This window comes from Leptonychotes weddellii, unplaced genomic scaffold (assembly GCF_054177405.1).
Source record: "Leptonychotes weddellii isolate Sample4059 unplaced genomic scaffold, ASM5417740v2 HiC_scaffold_1668, whole genome shotgun sequence".
Lineage (NCBI taxonomy): Eukaryota > Metazoa > Chordata > Mammalia > Carnivora > Phocidae > Leptonychotes > Leptonychotes weddellii.
Genome location: NW_027749719.1, coordinates 1 through 14,097, shown reverse-complemented (window position 1 = coordinate 14,097; position 14,097 = coordinate 1). Strand labels below are relative to the sequence as shown.

At 43.3% G+C, this 14,097-nt stretch overlaps 1 protein-coding gene and 1 pseudogene across 1 annotated transcript; both read right to left on the bottom strand.

The window, feature by feature from the left end:
- Positions 1-1,146: 1,146 nt before the first annotated feature.
- On the bottom strand, positions 1,147-10,893 carry LOC102730735 (DNA-directed RNA polymerase I subunit RPA2). The gene is made up of 9 exons (XM_031022962.2): positions 10,702-10,893; positions 10,307-10,453; positions 9,027-9,159; positions 7,979-8,115; positions 6,984-7,207; positions 5,830-6,001; positions 3,566-3,737; positions 2,328-2,609; positions 1,147-1,448 (listed from the first exon to the last, which is right to left on the bottom strand). The coding sequence occupies exons 1-9, from the start codon at positions 10,789-10,791 to the stop codon at positions 1,195-1,197; spliced, it is 1,611 nt and encodes a 536-aa protein (XP_030878822.2). The 5' UTR covers positions 10,792-10,893; the 3' UTR covers positions 1,147-1,194.
- A 133-nt stretch (positions 10,894-11,026) lies between these two features.
- LOC145718502 (NADH dehydrogenase [ubiquinone] 1 beta subcomplex subunit 8, mitochondrial pseudogene) lies at positions 11,027-13,956 on the bottom strand (annotated as a pseudogene).
- Between the last annotated feature and the right edge of the window lie 141 nt (positions 13,957-14,097).

Sequence of the window (14,097 nt, the reverse complement as noted above, 5' to 3'; positions counted from 1 at the left end):
CAGGGGGAAAATCTGATGAGGGAAAGGGCTTTCACGTAGCTTCCAAATCTCTCTCCACAAATTACTAATTACACAGAAAACTGGTAATGGCACAATGGACCAACCTAGAGCATAAAACCTTAGAGTGATCATAATTAACATCACCAGTTGTGGGACAAGCCAACATCATGTGCCTCTTGAAAGGATATCCTGAATCTCATCATCAGAAAGCTCCACACCAACATAAATTGAAGAATATCTATATAATAACTGGCCTGTAGTTTTTTTTTTAAAAAGTCAAGACCTGAAAGGCTGAGGGACTGTTCCAGATTAAAGGAGACTAAAGAAACATGATAACTACATGTAATATGTGATGCCGGCCTGGGTCCCAGCCCAGGATGGCAAGAACAATGCCATAAAGGACATGACTGAGACAACTGACATCTTCTGAGTATCAGCAGAGCATTTCACCACCCTGACCTTCCTTGATGTTAAAAAGCATACTGTGGTTATTGAGGAGACAAACTCCTTGTTCTTAGGAAGAATATGCTGCAATCTTTGTGGAAAAGGGGTCTTGCCTGTCCACCACCTTCAAATGGTTCAGAAGAAAAAACTACGTACCTATTTATAAAGAGCATACAAATGGATAAAGCATGTGGAGCAAAACATAACAATTGGTGGATCTGGGTAATGGGACTTCTTTGTGCTATTCAAACTTCTTTACATTTACAATTATATCAAAGTAAAACAATTTTAAAACTACAAAACCAAAACTAAACCAAATAGACCAGAGCATGAACTACAATTCATCCTCTTGCCAAAGAACAATTCTTCAGTGCAACACTCTTCATAGCAACACTCTTGTTAGGAAAATTCCAAGTAAGTTAGTTAAAGGATGTCTTTCTTTTTGACTTTTTTTTTTTTTTCTTTTTGACTTTTTAATATACTTTCAAGATCCAGAAGCCAACAGGATAGGACTTAATATCTTGCCTATCTTTAATACTACTTCAAATATAAAGAAGATATTTGAGGCTCCCTTTATGCCACTAATATTTACAAAACAAAAAAAGTTAACATTTGTTAGACTAGGGCCTCAAGGAAACTACCCAAAAAAAAAAATTCCTTCAGGTCAAAGTATCTGTCACTGATCCCAACCTATGAGGCCAGCACAAGACAAGACCCTGCCACTTTGGGGGTACACGGGCACTTGTGGAATTAGTTTCTGACCTCCAGACCCCCGACCACTCTAGATGGCTGTGGGGCTACCTCAACAACAAGAAAAGGACTGACAATCAAGATCAAGGCATAAAACAATTCACAAAGACGCAAGATCACCTTAAAATGTCGGAGAGAATCTGCAATGCTCGGAGCAAGCTCCTTATCCACCCAGCCAACCATGACGCCATCCAGCAGGACGGGGTAGCACTCGCTGTACGGTCGAGGTGGAGCTCCGTCAACCGGAGTGACCCCTGGTGAAACAAACAAACAGAACGCTCACTTCGGAATGCTTTTTCCTACAGCCAGAACTCCCTCCAGAGGGGTTCAGCAACCGCTTCATCATTTTAGACCTCTAGTTATCTTATCTCTAAACCAGTACATTTTTATATTGCTTGAGTGTTTACAGGTCATTTCAGCAAGGACACATGGGCAACTAGTGACTCTGTCTGGGGGGGAGAGCAGCTGGGGGACAAGGGTGTAAGAGAGGCTTTCCACTGTCTACCTTCTATATTTTGATCTGAACCATGTAAATAGATTAACTTTTCCCCCAAAACCTAACTACATTTGATCCTCATTATTTGTGGATTCCATACCTGTGAATTTGCCTACTTGCTGAAATGTATTTGCTTTTGTGGTCATTCCAGGACATTCAGCCAAAGCAGAGAGCGCAGCTAGAAGGTCCCCGGGAACAAAGGCTATGTCTCTGATGACATCAGGGTACAGACTAGACAACTCCTTTTTAACTGTTTTCCTGCAAAATGACACTGTTTCCTCCTTAGAGATGCAGTGGTTGAGCCATCAGATGCAAGGAGAGTGACCCCAAATGTTATTTCTGATTATTAAATGCTGAATGCTGCTTTATTTCAAACGCTTTGACATCTTTTTTTGGCGTGGGGTGGGGGGTGGTGGTGAAAGAACAAAACTACAACATTTAACTTCTTCACTCATTCTCAAAAAAAGGCACCTGACCTATAGAAGAGCCAAGAGACCAGCCCAACTCCTGCATAGAAGAGGAAACAGAATTCTTGCTGGAATTCTCTGCTCAGCCCCCAAATAAGCAAACCTTAACAATCTGCACCTGTGAAAGCGCACACCCCCAAACCAACGACTTCCAGTCGCGCCCCACATACCCAGGCTGCAGAGCAAGGCGGGAACAGAGGCCGCGTGCACACGCTGTGTGACGACCTCGCACACAGCGGTCAAGTGGTTCATGAGGCCACAGGGCTCCCCGTCTGGGGTGTGCACAGGACACAGGAAGCCCCAGGACTCCGGCAGCAGCCTGCGCACCGTGGTGGTCCTCATCTTGGCAAAATCGGCCCCTCTGTGCACACAGCGGAAATGGGACAGATAGCGTATGAAGTTCAGCTTATCAGCCACAACGCAAAGGCCAGAATCTTGCAGGAAGCCAAGACCTTCATAAAACAAAAATCGTTCAGAAACAGGCTCAACTTAAAAATACAAGTCTATTTTGATTTGAGGCTCTGAGGACAAACACCTCAGAGCACAGTACAAACCGCAGAGTTACTATAAAGTTTATTAGCTCGAATGAGTGGAAAGAGTTTACAAAACTAGTAGTAAAAAGGCAGTAAAACTCCCGATTTCCCAAATTATATTAGTGCCCCTCGTTCCCTCTCTCCTCTACTACTACCTCCTTAGTGGGAAACATTAAATGAGTATGAAACAGCAAGTAACTAAATGGGATTCATCAGAGAGGGCTAGAGAATATGTAAGAAGTTGTTATTCCTAAGAACAATCTGCAACAGTACCATCTGTTTAAAAAAAAAAAACAAAGGGCGCCTGGGTGGCTCAGTTGGTTAAGCAACTGCCTTCGGCTCAGGTCATGATCCTGGAGTCCCGGGATCGAGTCCCGCATCAGGCTCCCTGCTCAGCGAGGAGCCTGCTTCTCCCTCTGACCCTCCCCCCCTCATGTACTCTCTCTCATTCTCGCTCTCTCAAATAAATAAATAAATCTTAAAAAAAAAAAAAAATTAAAAAAAAAAAACCCAGCAGGTTTCTGGGCCCTCAGTGACCACGTAGGCCTTTCTGACGCACCTGGTTTAGGGACGGGCACGTATCTACAACCCTCCCAGACTACCTGTCCCAATGACCATTCCTTACAGATTGACGCTGTCCTTAGTATTCTGGAAGGAGCCACAGAGATGCATGTGACGATGAGAAGTGTGAAGTTCTACGGATGCCTTGTCTCAAGTCCTTCAGACTGATACACACTTGTCAAATTTACAACATGAAATCAGTCTTGACTGAAAGGGACAAGTTCACTTTCAAAGAGAACCTCTCTCAGCAATATATAAATCTACACTGAGCAAATGAAATGTAACTAAAATGTAGCCAATCGATTTAATTTTACCTGTTTTGGAACGCAGATTCCCAGTAGCAAGAAGATATTCAAATGGTTTTGTAAGGTCTGTTCCCAGGTTAAAAATCTTCATCAAATTTTCAGTGTTTATGGACACATTCGTCTTCTGAGCCCTCTTGTCTAGAGCTATTTTAATAGACACTAACCAAGATTCCATTTTTTCCTTAAATACAATTTAAGCCATTAAATTCAAACTATTCACATTTCATATTTACTCCCACATAATCTGTAGGTCTGCCAACAAAGGCCCACTAAGTTTATACATTTGACATGGAAAACATCTGGCCTATAAACCTGAAAACCAGCCTTTCAATGGGTGGTCATTCTTAAGACAGAAGCTACAAACACCTGTAGATCAGAGTTTCTCCACCTCGGCACTACTGACATTTTGGCTGGATAGTTCTTAGGGGCCGAGCATGCGTGTAGGATGTCCAGCAGTGTCCCTGGCCCTAACCCACTGGATGCCTATAGCACCCCCCAAGCTGTGACAATCAAAACTGTCTCCAGGCACCGTCAAATGTCCCCTGGAGTGGGGCAAAATTGCTCCCAGTCAAGATTATCGACATTAATGGTTTGCTCTGGCTTTAGAAAAGTTTTTCATTAAAATGCTCTTATCAAGCAGTCAAAACAGCTTCAACAGGCAGAAAGAGACAACAAAAACAAAGCTCTGAGACCAAGCAGCAGCCCGTTGTCCTAACAAAATAAGAAGAAGAAAAAACAAATAACTAAGAAGAGATCAAAGTCTCCAAATGACACCCAACATACAAGATGGCTGACAAACCAGTAGGAAAGACTGATTCTTTCTTCTTCTAGAAATCTGAAACACAATGGAAGTAAAAATAAGACAGAGACACCGGTAGCAGCTCTGTAGCCCAAGATAGGAGACTGGGGGAATGAGGAGCTGTTTCTTCTCCCTTGTCACATGTCTGCCTACTGTCACTTTGTCATTAACTTGCTAAGGTGAGCAAGTAGCATTTCTTGGGCACGTACTGTATGCTGGCACTCTGCATATTTATTTAAGCCTCACAATAAACTTTTCCTCAAGAAGCAGTACATTGCAGAACCACTTGGGCCAAATGTATTTCAGTATTAAGAATTTTCCAGATTTTGGGGCACCTGGGTGGCTCAGTCGTTAAGCGTCTGCCTTTGGCTCAGGTCATGATCCCGGGGTCCTGGGATCGAGCCCCGCATTGGGCTCCCTGCTCCGCGAGAAGCCTGCTTCTCCCTCTCTCACTCCCCCTGCTTGTGTTCCCTCTCTCGCTGTCTCTGGCTCTGTCAAATAAATAAATAAAATCTTAAAAAAAAAAATTTTTTTTTCCAGACTTTAGAAAGTTAGCAAGTGCATAAACCTACACCTATTACGAAGACTGAGGCACTGACTTGTCATCAAACACATTTCTACAGTGAAACACACAAACTGTCACACTAAGTAGAATCAATAAAAATTATAAATAGCCTCCTGCAGTGCAGGTCAGGTTTTCCTGCCAACTCGCATTTTTTAGATGCTACCACTTTCGGGATTTAGAAATGCAGTTGAGTGACTGGGGACGTGTGTGTACGGGCTGTGCACGACACAGCAAGAAAAGCCAGAGCGGCCTCTTAGAAGCCCTCCTGGGAGGTTCACCAGCCTTTCCGGTGAAAGGCTGAGGCATATAAACCTGAGCACAGTGCCTAGGGTAGGAGGGGAGACACCACAAAAGATGATGAACGGGGCCCAGCCTATCTGTTCTCAAGTTCAGCAAGGGCAGCTCTGCAATCTCTCTCGCTCCCTCACCATTAAGAAGCCCTCAGAACCAAGCACAGAAATCACAGGACACCTCAATCTCTGCTGCAACACTCAGTTGAAATGGCCGATGAAGTCTGTAATTCAGATCATGTCACTGTCGTGTACCTTCCTGAAGATTCTTACTGTGTCCCACATTCAGAGGTTCAGAAGCTTTTAAAACAAAGCTGGTGTAAAAGTAAGGAGATCACACACGTTAGGACAGTTACATGTTATCATTAACGTGATGACCAAGATTTGATGTTGTCCTCACTTAGCCTCTAAGAAACATCAGGGAAATTTCTGAATTTGGTATAAACTAAGATCTTTGATTAAGTCCCTTACTGCTCAGCAAACAAACAAAAAGAAAAGGCAGACTCTGTAAAATGCCCACACTACAAATCATAAACACATAGGAAACAATACTGCGGGGAACTGCTTCACCATTCCACGAGAGGGACAGCCGGCCGGGGTGAGAGCAGTAGGCGCTTACCTTCAGAAACATGAGGAAAAGCTGACCGGGCGTGAGGACTTCTTGATTCACTAAACTATCAGGATTGTCCTCCATGCACTCTCCTTTGGCTAAAGCAAAGAGCTTCCGGGTCATGAGACAAAGCATATAAAACTTTTCAGTATTGGATTTCAAGTGGATACAGATGCACTGGCTGTCAAAAGAGAAAGCAAAGCTTAAAACAATTTAGCTGCTACCACTACTTGATGATCTACTGACCATGGTCCCCAATCCCTGTTTACTAGAAGTGCTTTACTCATTTTCAAAAAATTGCTTTTCGGGGCGCCTGGGTGGCTCAGTCGTTAAGCGACTGCCTTCAGCTCAGGTCGTGATCCCGGGGTCCTGGGATCGAGTCCTGCATCGGGCTCCTTGCTCAGCGGGGAGCCTGCTTCTCCCTCTCCCGCTCCCCCTGCTTGTGTTCCCTCTCTCGCTGTCTCTCTGTCAAATAAATAAATAAAATCTAAAAACAAACAAACAAACAAACAAAAAATTGCTTTTCATCTTCACTGGCAGCATGAGCAAAAGGATAGGACATGGCCACAAGGTCTAGAGCTGTGCTGGACAACACGGCGTGACAAGCACCATGTGGCCACTTACATTTAAATTAATTAAAATTAAATAAACTTAAGAATTCAGTTTCTCAGTTGCACTGGCCATTCAAGGGCTCAAGATGGGACTTGTGGCTACATATTGGATGGCGTTAAGAACTATCCAGTGGTTACAGAACACAGAGTCTTTGCCTTGGGGAAAGAAAGGGACATCATGCTCACAACTTTCAAATGTTGCAGAAAAAAAAGTGTTCACGTGCAGAGAAATTAAGAAAGCAAATGTAATAAAAACGATAACAACTAGTGAATAAAAGTGTCCACTGTACTATTTTTGCAGCAATTCTGGAAGTCTGAAGTTGTTTCAAAATAAAAGTACAAAAGTACAATAAAATAAAATGAAACTGCCATAAAAAGAAAACGTAAGGATGGCCATAGAAACAGAGCTAGCCCCTACTTCCTTAGACCAGAATTCTACCTGCAGGTCCGTTCTGAGCCCCAGCGGACTCACCAGCCCTAACTACAATCAATATAAAGAACCACTGACACCTTCCGCCTGACAAAAAGCAGTTTAAGCAAAAGCACACATACTTGAACAGAAACTCTGCGGCTTGTTCATTTGGACACCAGTCAGGAAGACTGAGCTTTACTCTGAAGCGTTCACCTAGATAGTTAAGGACCTGTTTTTGTGTGGAACAACCCTCTTCCATGACGATCCTTAACATCTGAGAAACAGAGTTCCTAAAGAAAGAGTTCTCCTCTTTGCCTTTGATGAGCTCCTGAAAAATCTGATAATCGGAGAAGTTGACAAGTGCCTAGAACAGAAAAAAGTTTTCTTTTTAATTGCTTGTAATAACTAAACCATTTTACCCATTAGGTAACAATTCTCTATTTTTCTAATACTCAAAAAAATTAGCACTCCACTATTGGGGAATCGAAATGAACTCTCCGAGATAAGGCCTGGCTTGTATGATAAGAAGACGTCAAGATGGCCCCAGTGATCCTCCCCTTCTGGTACTGTATAGCCTCCTCTCACACTAAGTCAGCGCTGGCCCGTGTGACCAAGACAATATGGTGAAAAAGTAGACGTGTGACTCTCAAGGACAGGTCACAGAAGGGACTGTGGGTTCAGCCTTGCTCTCTTGGCTAGCCCTCTCGGGGAAGACAGCTACCTCAAGCAGCCTGTGCAAAGGCCCACTCGGAGGAACTGGGGCCTCCTGCCAACAGCCCGCACTGACGTGCCAGCCATGAGCGACCCCCACCACCTTAGAAGTGGACCCTCCGGCCCTGGTCCAGCCTTCTGAACGACCACAGCCCCTACTGACATCTCACTGCAATCTCCTGACACCCTGAGGCAGACGTGCCCCCAATCCTAGCCACTTCCAAATTCCCGGCCACAGAAATAGTAAGAGGGAAATATTTACTGATGGTTTAAGCCACTGAAATTTGGGTAATTTGTTATGGAGCAGTGCATAGCTGGTATGCATGAACTCCGCTAACGAGACCCTATCCATCCATTCTGCACAGAATGTGACCCCCCCAGGGAAGCTCTTCATAGCAAAACAAATATATTCATGAAGTCACACCTTAAGTACAAATCCCAAAGGAAGAAAAAACAGTTCTTTCCGATAAATAAAGTTCAACATAACTGTGCCATTTTCCAAGTAGTGAAGGTTCATATTGACTGCAGAATGTTCCTCCCTCACACAGTGCATTGAGACTCCTATTGAAACAAAGCAAGAAGTCAGAAACTCAGTAATACTATAATTGCTTCCATCATTGTTTTTTTTCTGAATTATTTTTACTCTCTTAAAAATAGAGCCAAATCACCAAAGTTAGCCAAGAATGGCAACCAAAAATGTTTCCAGACCTTGCCAAATGTCCCCTAGGGTGCAAAATCTCCCTGGGTTGAAAACCTCTCAAAGTAACCAAAGCTACAGAAATTTAATCCAACTTCGAAGTTTCCTTCCCAGGGTCCATGTCTTATAACACATTATATCGCTAGCACCCTGCAGAGCCTGATCATATAGCATTTTATATCCCTCGTACCCTATGGAATCTGGTCAAGAGATGATGGCTTGATCCAAGAGTTCAAATGGAAAAAAGCAGAATTTTAGATTTTAAGCTTGTTTCAGTGTTAAACAAAAATTGCGAAGACATTCTGCATCAGTGATGCAAAAGAATAAATGACTAGCCATTTTGACTTGCTGAGATGCCATCATTCTAGATACAATATGTATGGCTATCCCATTCGAGGCTGATTTTTAGCTCAATTATTGGAATAAATTATTTAACTGCAGGGTTTCCCAAGAATGTAAAATGTTGTCTTATGAAGCCAGGCACTGTCACAGAGAGTGCTCAGAGGCCAGGTGGCTGTCAGCCAGGGACCCCAAGAGGAATGCCATGGTAGCCTGCACCAGAAGACTTCTGAGGCCCATACCTACCTCTGGTTAAGTCAGGCCAACCTCCACCTTCATAAGTAATACCATAAATACATGTGTTCTTTCAATATGGAAAAAATGATACATAATAGAAAGTAGGGTTTCCCACTATAAAATCTTAACACAGAAATGCTTACTAGAAAAAGAAACAAAACTTTTCTAAGAGAACATTCCAAAAGTCACTACAACTTACCATACTGAGTATAGCCAGGCCCTCTGGTTTTCCATTTTGGTCTTATCATTGCAACGGGGAAATTCCTCCGAGGCATAATCAACATTCGGATGACTTTTTCAATGCCATTGATTATAAAATAACCTCCCATTTCCTGCCAAAGAGACGAATTATAATTTGTTAGACAAAGATACGTTAATTGTAAACATGAAGCTACCTGCCAGATATAGTGCAAAGTGCACAGGAGGCACATGGAGGCGAAAGGGTCTACACATCCCTCGGAAACTGTCAGCGTGTGAACTAACAGTCTTCTCAAGTGCATTAAAAAGGTTCTAGGGACTTGGGAGAAAAGTACGGAAGAAAATCAGGGTAACTTCTTCCACTGGACAGGCTCGACCTAACTTGCCCTTTTGTCCCCTAAAATGATTTGTCTTCAAATGATATTTAAAAGCAAAACAGAACAAAAAAACTTACTCTAAAGAGATGAAAACAATAGCCATTTGCTTCCAGGCAAATAAGGTTTCCCAAATAAGTTAAAAAAACTTTGTACAAAAACTCTGGAAACCAGACATTCAGATTAGCTAAAGAGGAAACGATTTTTCATAGCTCTGGCATCACATTTCTGTAATAAATAAAAAGCTACTACACACTGCCCCACTGTGAAGCAGGCGTAAGCATGCTGGGCTGCTCTGTCTCCACCCCATTTAACCCTCATAATAACGAGTGGCACCGTTGTTATGCCCAGCAGAGGAAACGGAGGCTCAGAAAGATGGACTGTGCCCAAAGCCACATAACTGGTAAGTGGAGCGGCGGGGTGTCAAACCCAGATCTGACACCATCACCCTCATCCCACCACGTTACACTGTCTCCCATTGCAGGCAGAGTCTGTATTCTTGATCATTTCAACTCAATACTGCAAAACCACTTAATGCAGCTAAAAGAGATGCCAAAGAGAAGGCAGGGGAAGCATTTAATACGCTCACACAATCTTACTGCTGGTAAAGCAGACATCTCTAAATGTGTATGCTACAGAAAATTTGGGAAAGTCCTATCAACGCTTCCCCCCCAGTAATACTGTTCTCTAACTGGACCACCACTTTTCATACACCGTCTCCTTTGAGCCTCATTCTGAGCCCCGCACAGGATGCACACAAGGCAGCTAGCCCCATTTTCCCCATCCAGAAACGGAAGCAGAGAAAGAAAACCTGACTCCCACTGACACGTGTTGTATCTTCTCACCCCCACCTGAGGCCTTCTCTAGCGTCACCTGGCCTTGCAGTGTACTGGCCACCCGCAGTTACCTCTGCTTCCTCGTGGTGCTCAATGAGGGCTTTGGGGGGAAGGTTGTGTAAGTTGCAAAGCTTAGACTTCACCATGATGGGAACATAGCCAAGAAACTGTTTAATGATTCCTCTGGAGATTCCATTCACTGCCCAGCTGATATCAGCCTAAAGGAAAAGGAGAGAGAAAAAATACTTAAGAAAAAGAAACTATGTGGATCTACAAGAACAAGTATTTTAAAAGAGTAAGGAAGAAGGCCGTAAAGTAAATGATTTTATGCTTTAGATTTCGAAGATGGTATCTCTTTTAGATGACAGTACAAAGAAAGCAGAACCGTGGTATACACTGTATTAGGCATCAGCCTTATTCTCGCAAACATACAGTGTGAGGGTCACACGCTGTCACTTGTACTCACGGTCAGCTTGCCCCGATACGTGCTCCTCCGGCCCCGGCATTCGGCTGGATAAATGTTGAGCTCTTTGCAGATGTTCCCTTTGGGAACCATGGGTGGACTGATGACAGCATCCACGATAGTAAGAGAGATCCGCTCATCTTTGAAAGCAAATTCAAAGGGAGGGATAGCCTGAAATACAATTCACACTATGAACTGCTTGCATTTCCAAGGCCCTCTTTCTGTAAGATTCTTCCAAACCCCACACGTTCTACAAGCACTGATGCCCATCATGCCAAAGGTGATCTATCCAGGAAGATGGTTAAAGCTACACCCATTCTACTCATACCCCAAGTCCCTGAAACGATAATGCGCTACTTCAGATCTTGAGTGTCTACTACATGTCAAATTCGTAGTAGGCTCTAGGGTACAACAGTGTACAGAACAAAGCTGTTCTCTGAACCAAGTGCCTGCCTGCTCTATTATACCTGGTGTCTGCTAAATACATAGTAAGACAAATGGGACTGTGGCTAACAGGCAAGGATATGGAAACATCCTCCTGATGTAGGACCGGACACTCTAATGCCCTTCTTTGATATTTGTACATTTCATCCCCTGGTGACCTCACACTGATGCCAGAGCCACACAGGTGGTGGCCCCGGAGGTTTTTCCCATCCCACAACAGCCGCTTCTCTGCACCACTCCCTGGGGAAGCTCTGCTGTTCTGAGTAAAGGGTATCATTGAGCTCTCGTACATATCAACTGTGAACAACCTCCTAGCCTTAGCGTTAGAATAAAAATGCCAAAAATGGAGCCAAGAGTATAAAGAAGGTTCTTCTCATGTCCGTTCAGTCGACCTTTTCTAAATTTTAAAATTGTATCTAAAGCTGGTATTGTTTTAGAATGTATTATTTTATTCTAAAATGAAATTTTAATCTGTCCTATTTAAGGAAGAAGCACTAATTTTTTTTTAAAGATTTTATTTATTTATTTGACAGAAAGAGACACAGCAAGAGAGGGAACACAAGCAGGGGGGCAGTGGGAGAGGGAGAAGCAGGCTCCCCGCCGAGCAGGGAGCCCAATGTGGGGCTTGATCCCAGGACCCTGGGATCACGACCTGAGCCGAAGGCAGACGCCTAACAACTGAGCCACGCAGGTGCCCTGAAGCATTAATTTTTAGAAGGGAGAAGATTCACTTTTTCAAGCCACAGGTGCACTATCTTTATCTCAATAGTCTCATTACTTGAGATAGTTATGGTCTATAATGTTGCCACAAACACTGAATTAGTGAATACTGAATCACTGTTCTTAGGGGAAATACAAAGTTAGGTTCCTGTGAGTCTCTGATCACACTTCATCAAATGATCAATACATAACCTTGTTTTAAGGATACCTTATTCAGTATATATTGGTTGTTGTTGTTTTTTTTTAAGGTTTTATTTATTTAAGACAGATACAGAGAGAGAGAGAGAGCACGAGCAGGGGAGAGGCAGAGGGAGAGGGAGAAGCAGGATCTCCTCCGAGCCAGGAGCCAGATGCAGGACTTGATCCCAGACCCCAGGATCATGACCCGAGCCGAAGACAGACGCCCAACCATCTGAGCCACCCATGCACCCCTCAGTATATATTTTTGATTCATTCACACTGAACTCACAGCCAACAGCACTAACTCATGACTGAACAAAGGTTATCTAACACAGATTTTCTCTTAAGGAGTACGTCACAGCCTTTCTGCACTTGGAACATTAGACAGCACTTCAGCACTGTTTTTGAGGACCATCTGAAACAGTGAAATCACCAAGAAAAAGCACCAGAATGAGAAAAACTGGACAGACTTTGAAAAAGATACTTATAGTCTGAGAGCTTGAAACAAGAAAGCAGAGCATCACCTTCTTGGACCTCAGTTGGGATGAAGCACATGGGGCAATTCAAATTTTTCACCACTCTGCACATGGTAAATATTGATTTGGGGGTTACAAATAAATTTTAGTGAGTAGGCAATTCACAAATATGAATTCCTGAAAAATGAGAATCGACTGTATTCTGAAAAGATGACTGTGAGGCATCAATTTGGACTCAAAGAATGAAGGAACCCATCCCCCCGACCCCTGAATTGAGCAAACCTCTAAACAAAAATATGACAAGAGCTATTCTTCCTTCATTTACTTTACTGTGTTTTCTGTAACAACACTTTCACTTAGTCTTATGGTACCAGCTAAGCTGCAGCATCACTGTTTGTGCAGGCTATGCTTTCTACATGTACTTCAATCAAAACAATGTATCTTAAGACATAGAATACAGAAGCAGAAATGGGAATCTGGCTGTCTTCTAATAAGCCAGACATTTAAAAGATAACGCAAAAATATCATTTACGTTTAATTTTTTCTGCTTTAGAAAAGAAAGATTTTTAAACCACAGCACTAAGTTTTATCAGGGATTTCATTAAGGTTAAATCTCTAGAAATAAGGGGGGGTACAAAGCTGATGAAACCTCCTCAAAATCTCATAAAGAACCACCAGCTCCGGCTCTTTGGTGGAATTGCCCCCTTGTTCCATGTACAGATTATTATAAGGATATTGCTTTGGCCCCATGGGCTGGTAGGTGGGGTAAGTTTCCCCAACCCAAAACATGAACACCATGAAGACCACGAAACCCAAGAGGTGCTTACACATGGGATTTCAGGAAACAGGCATGAGGGATGTGTCCACAAGTTTCCTGATACACATGTCAAGGTTCCAGTGCATTGGCTCACCCAAGTTCAACCTCAGGTCTGGGTGGTCCCAGTCATACCATGGACCCCTCTCCTGCCATGAGTGGTCAGGGAGCTTCGGGTAGTTGCCACACCCTATGCTGTCATCTGACTGGTTGGTAGTCTTCCGCCCCCATATTATACTTCTTGGCGATAGTGGCCGGTTCTTGTGGGGTCTTGGGATAGGGTCCCAGGAGCACGTCCTTGGTAATGTGGGAGGCTGTCTGTGCACCCAACAACACCAGCTGCCCTTTTGCAGCCATCAGACTCCCAGGACCCACACCCTGATCGCCGCCATCTTCACCTTCCTCCCCAAAAATATTTTTATTAAAAATGTTAATATATAATTGGTTTATCTTTTAAATGAATTAGTGTTTTAAAAATTTCTCAATTTTAATTTCTAATAGAGTAAATACTGATAAACAAAAGCTGTTCAGGATCCCTCAAGAATTTTAAGAGTGGGAGAGGGTCCTGGAGCCAAAAACTTTGAGAACTGCCAGTCTATATATCACTCCTCATAAAAATTCTTATGTACAGGGGGGCGGAGCAAGATGGCGGAGGAGTAGGAGACCTGGATTTCGTCTCCTCTCAGGAATTCAGCTGGATAGGGATCAAACCATTCTGAACACCTACAAACTCAACAGGAGATCGAAGAAAGGAATAGCAACAAC

Excerpts from the sequence above, each read along its gene's own strand:
- LOC102730735 (XM_031022962.2), bottom strand. The coding sequence starts at position 10,791 with ATGGTTCCCAAAGGGAACATCTGCAAAGAGCTCAACATTTATCCAGCC. Across the intron at positions 10,454-10,701 it reads CGTATCGGGGCAAGCTGACC|GCTGATATCAGCTGGGCAGT; the intron begins GTGAGTACAAGT and ends CTTTTCCTTTAG. Across the intron at positions 9,160-10,306 it reads AGCACCACGAGGAAGCAGAG|GAAATGGGAGGTTATTTTAT; the intron begins GTAACTGCGGGT and ends TCTCTTTGGCAG.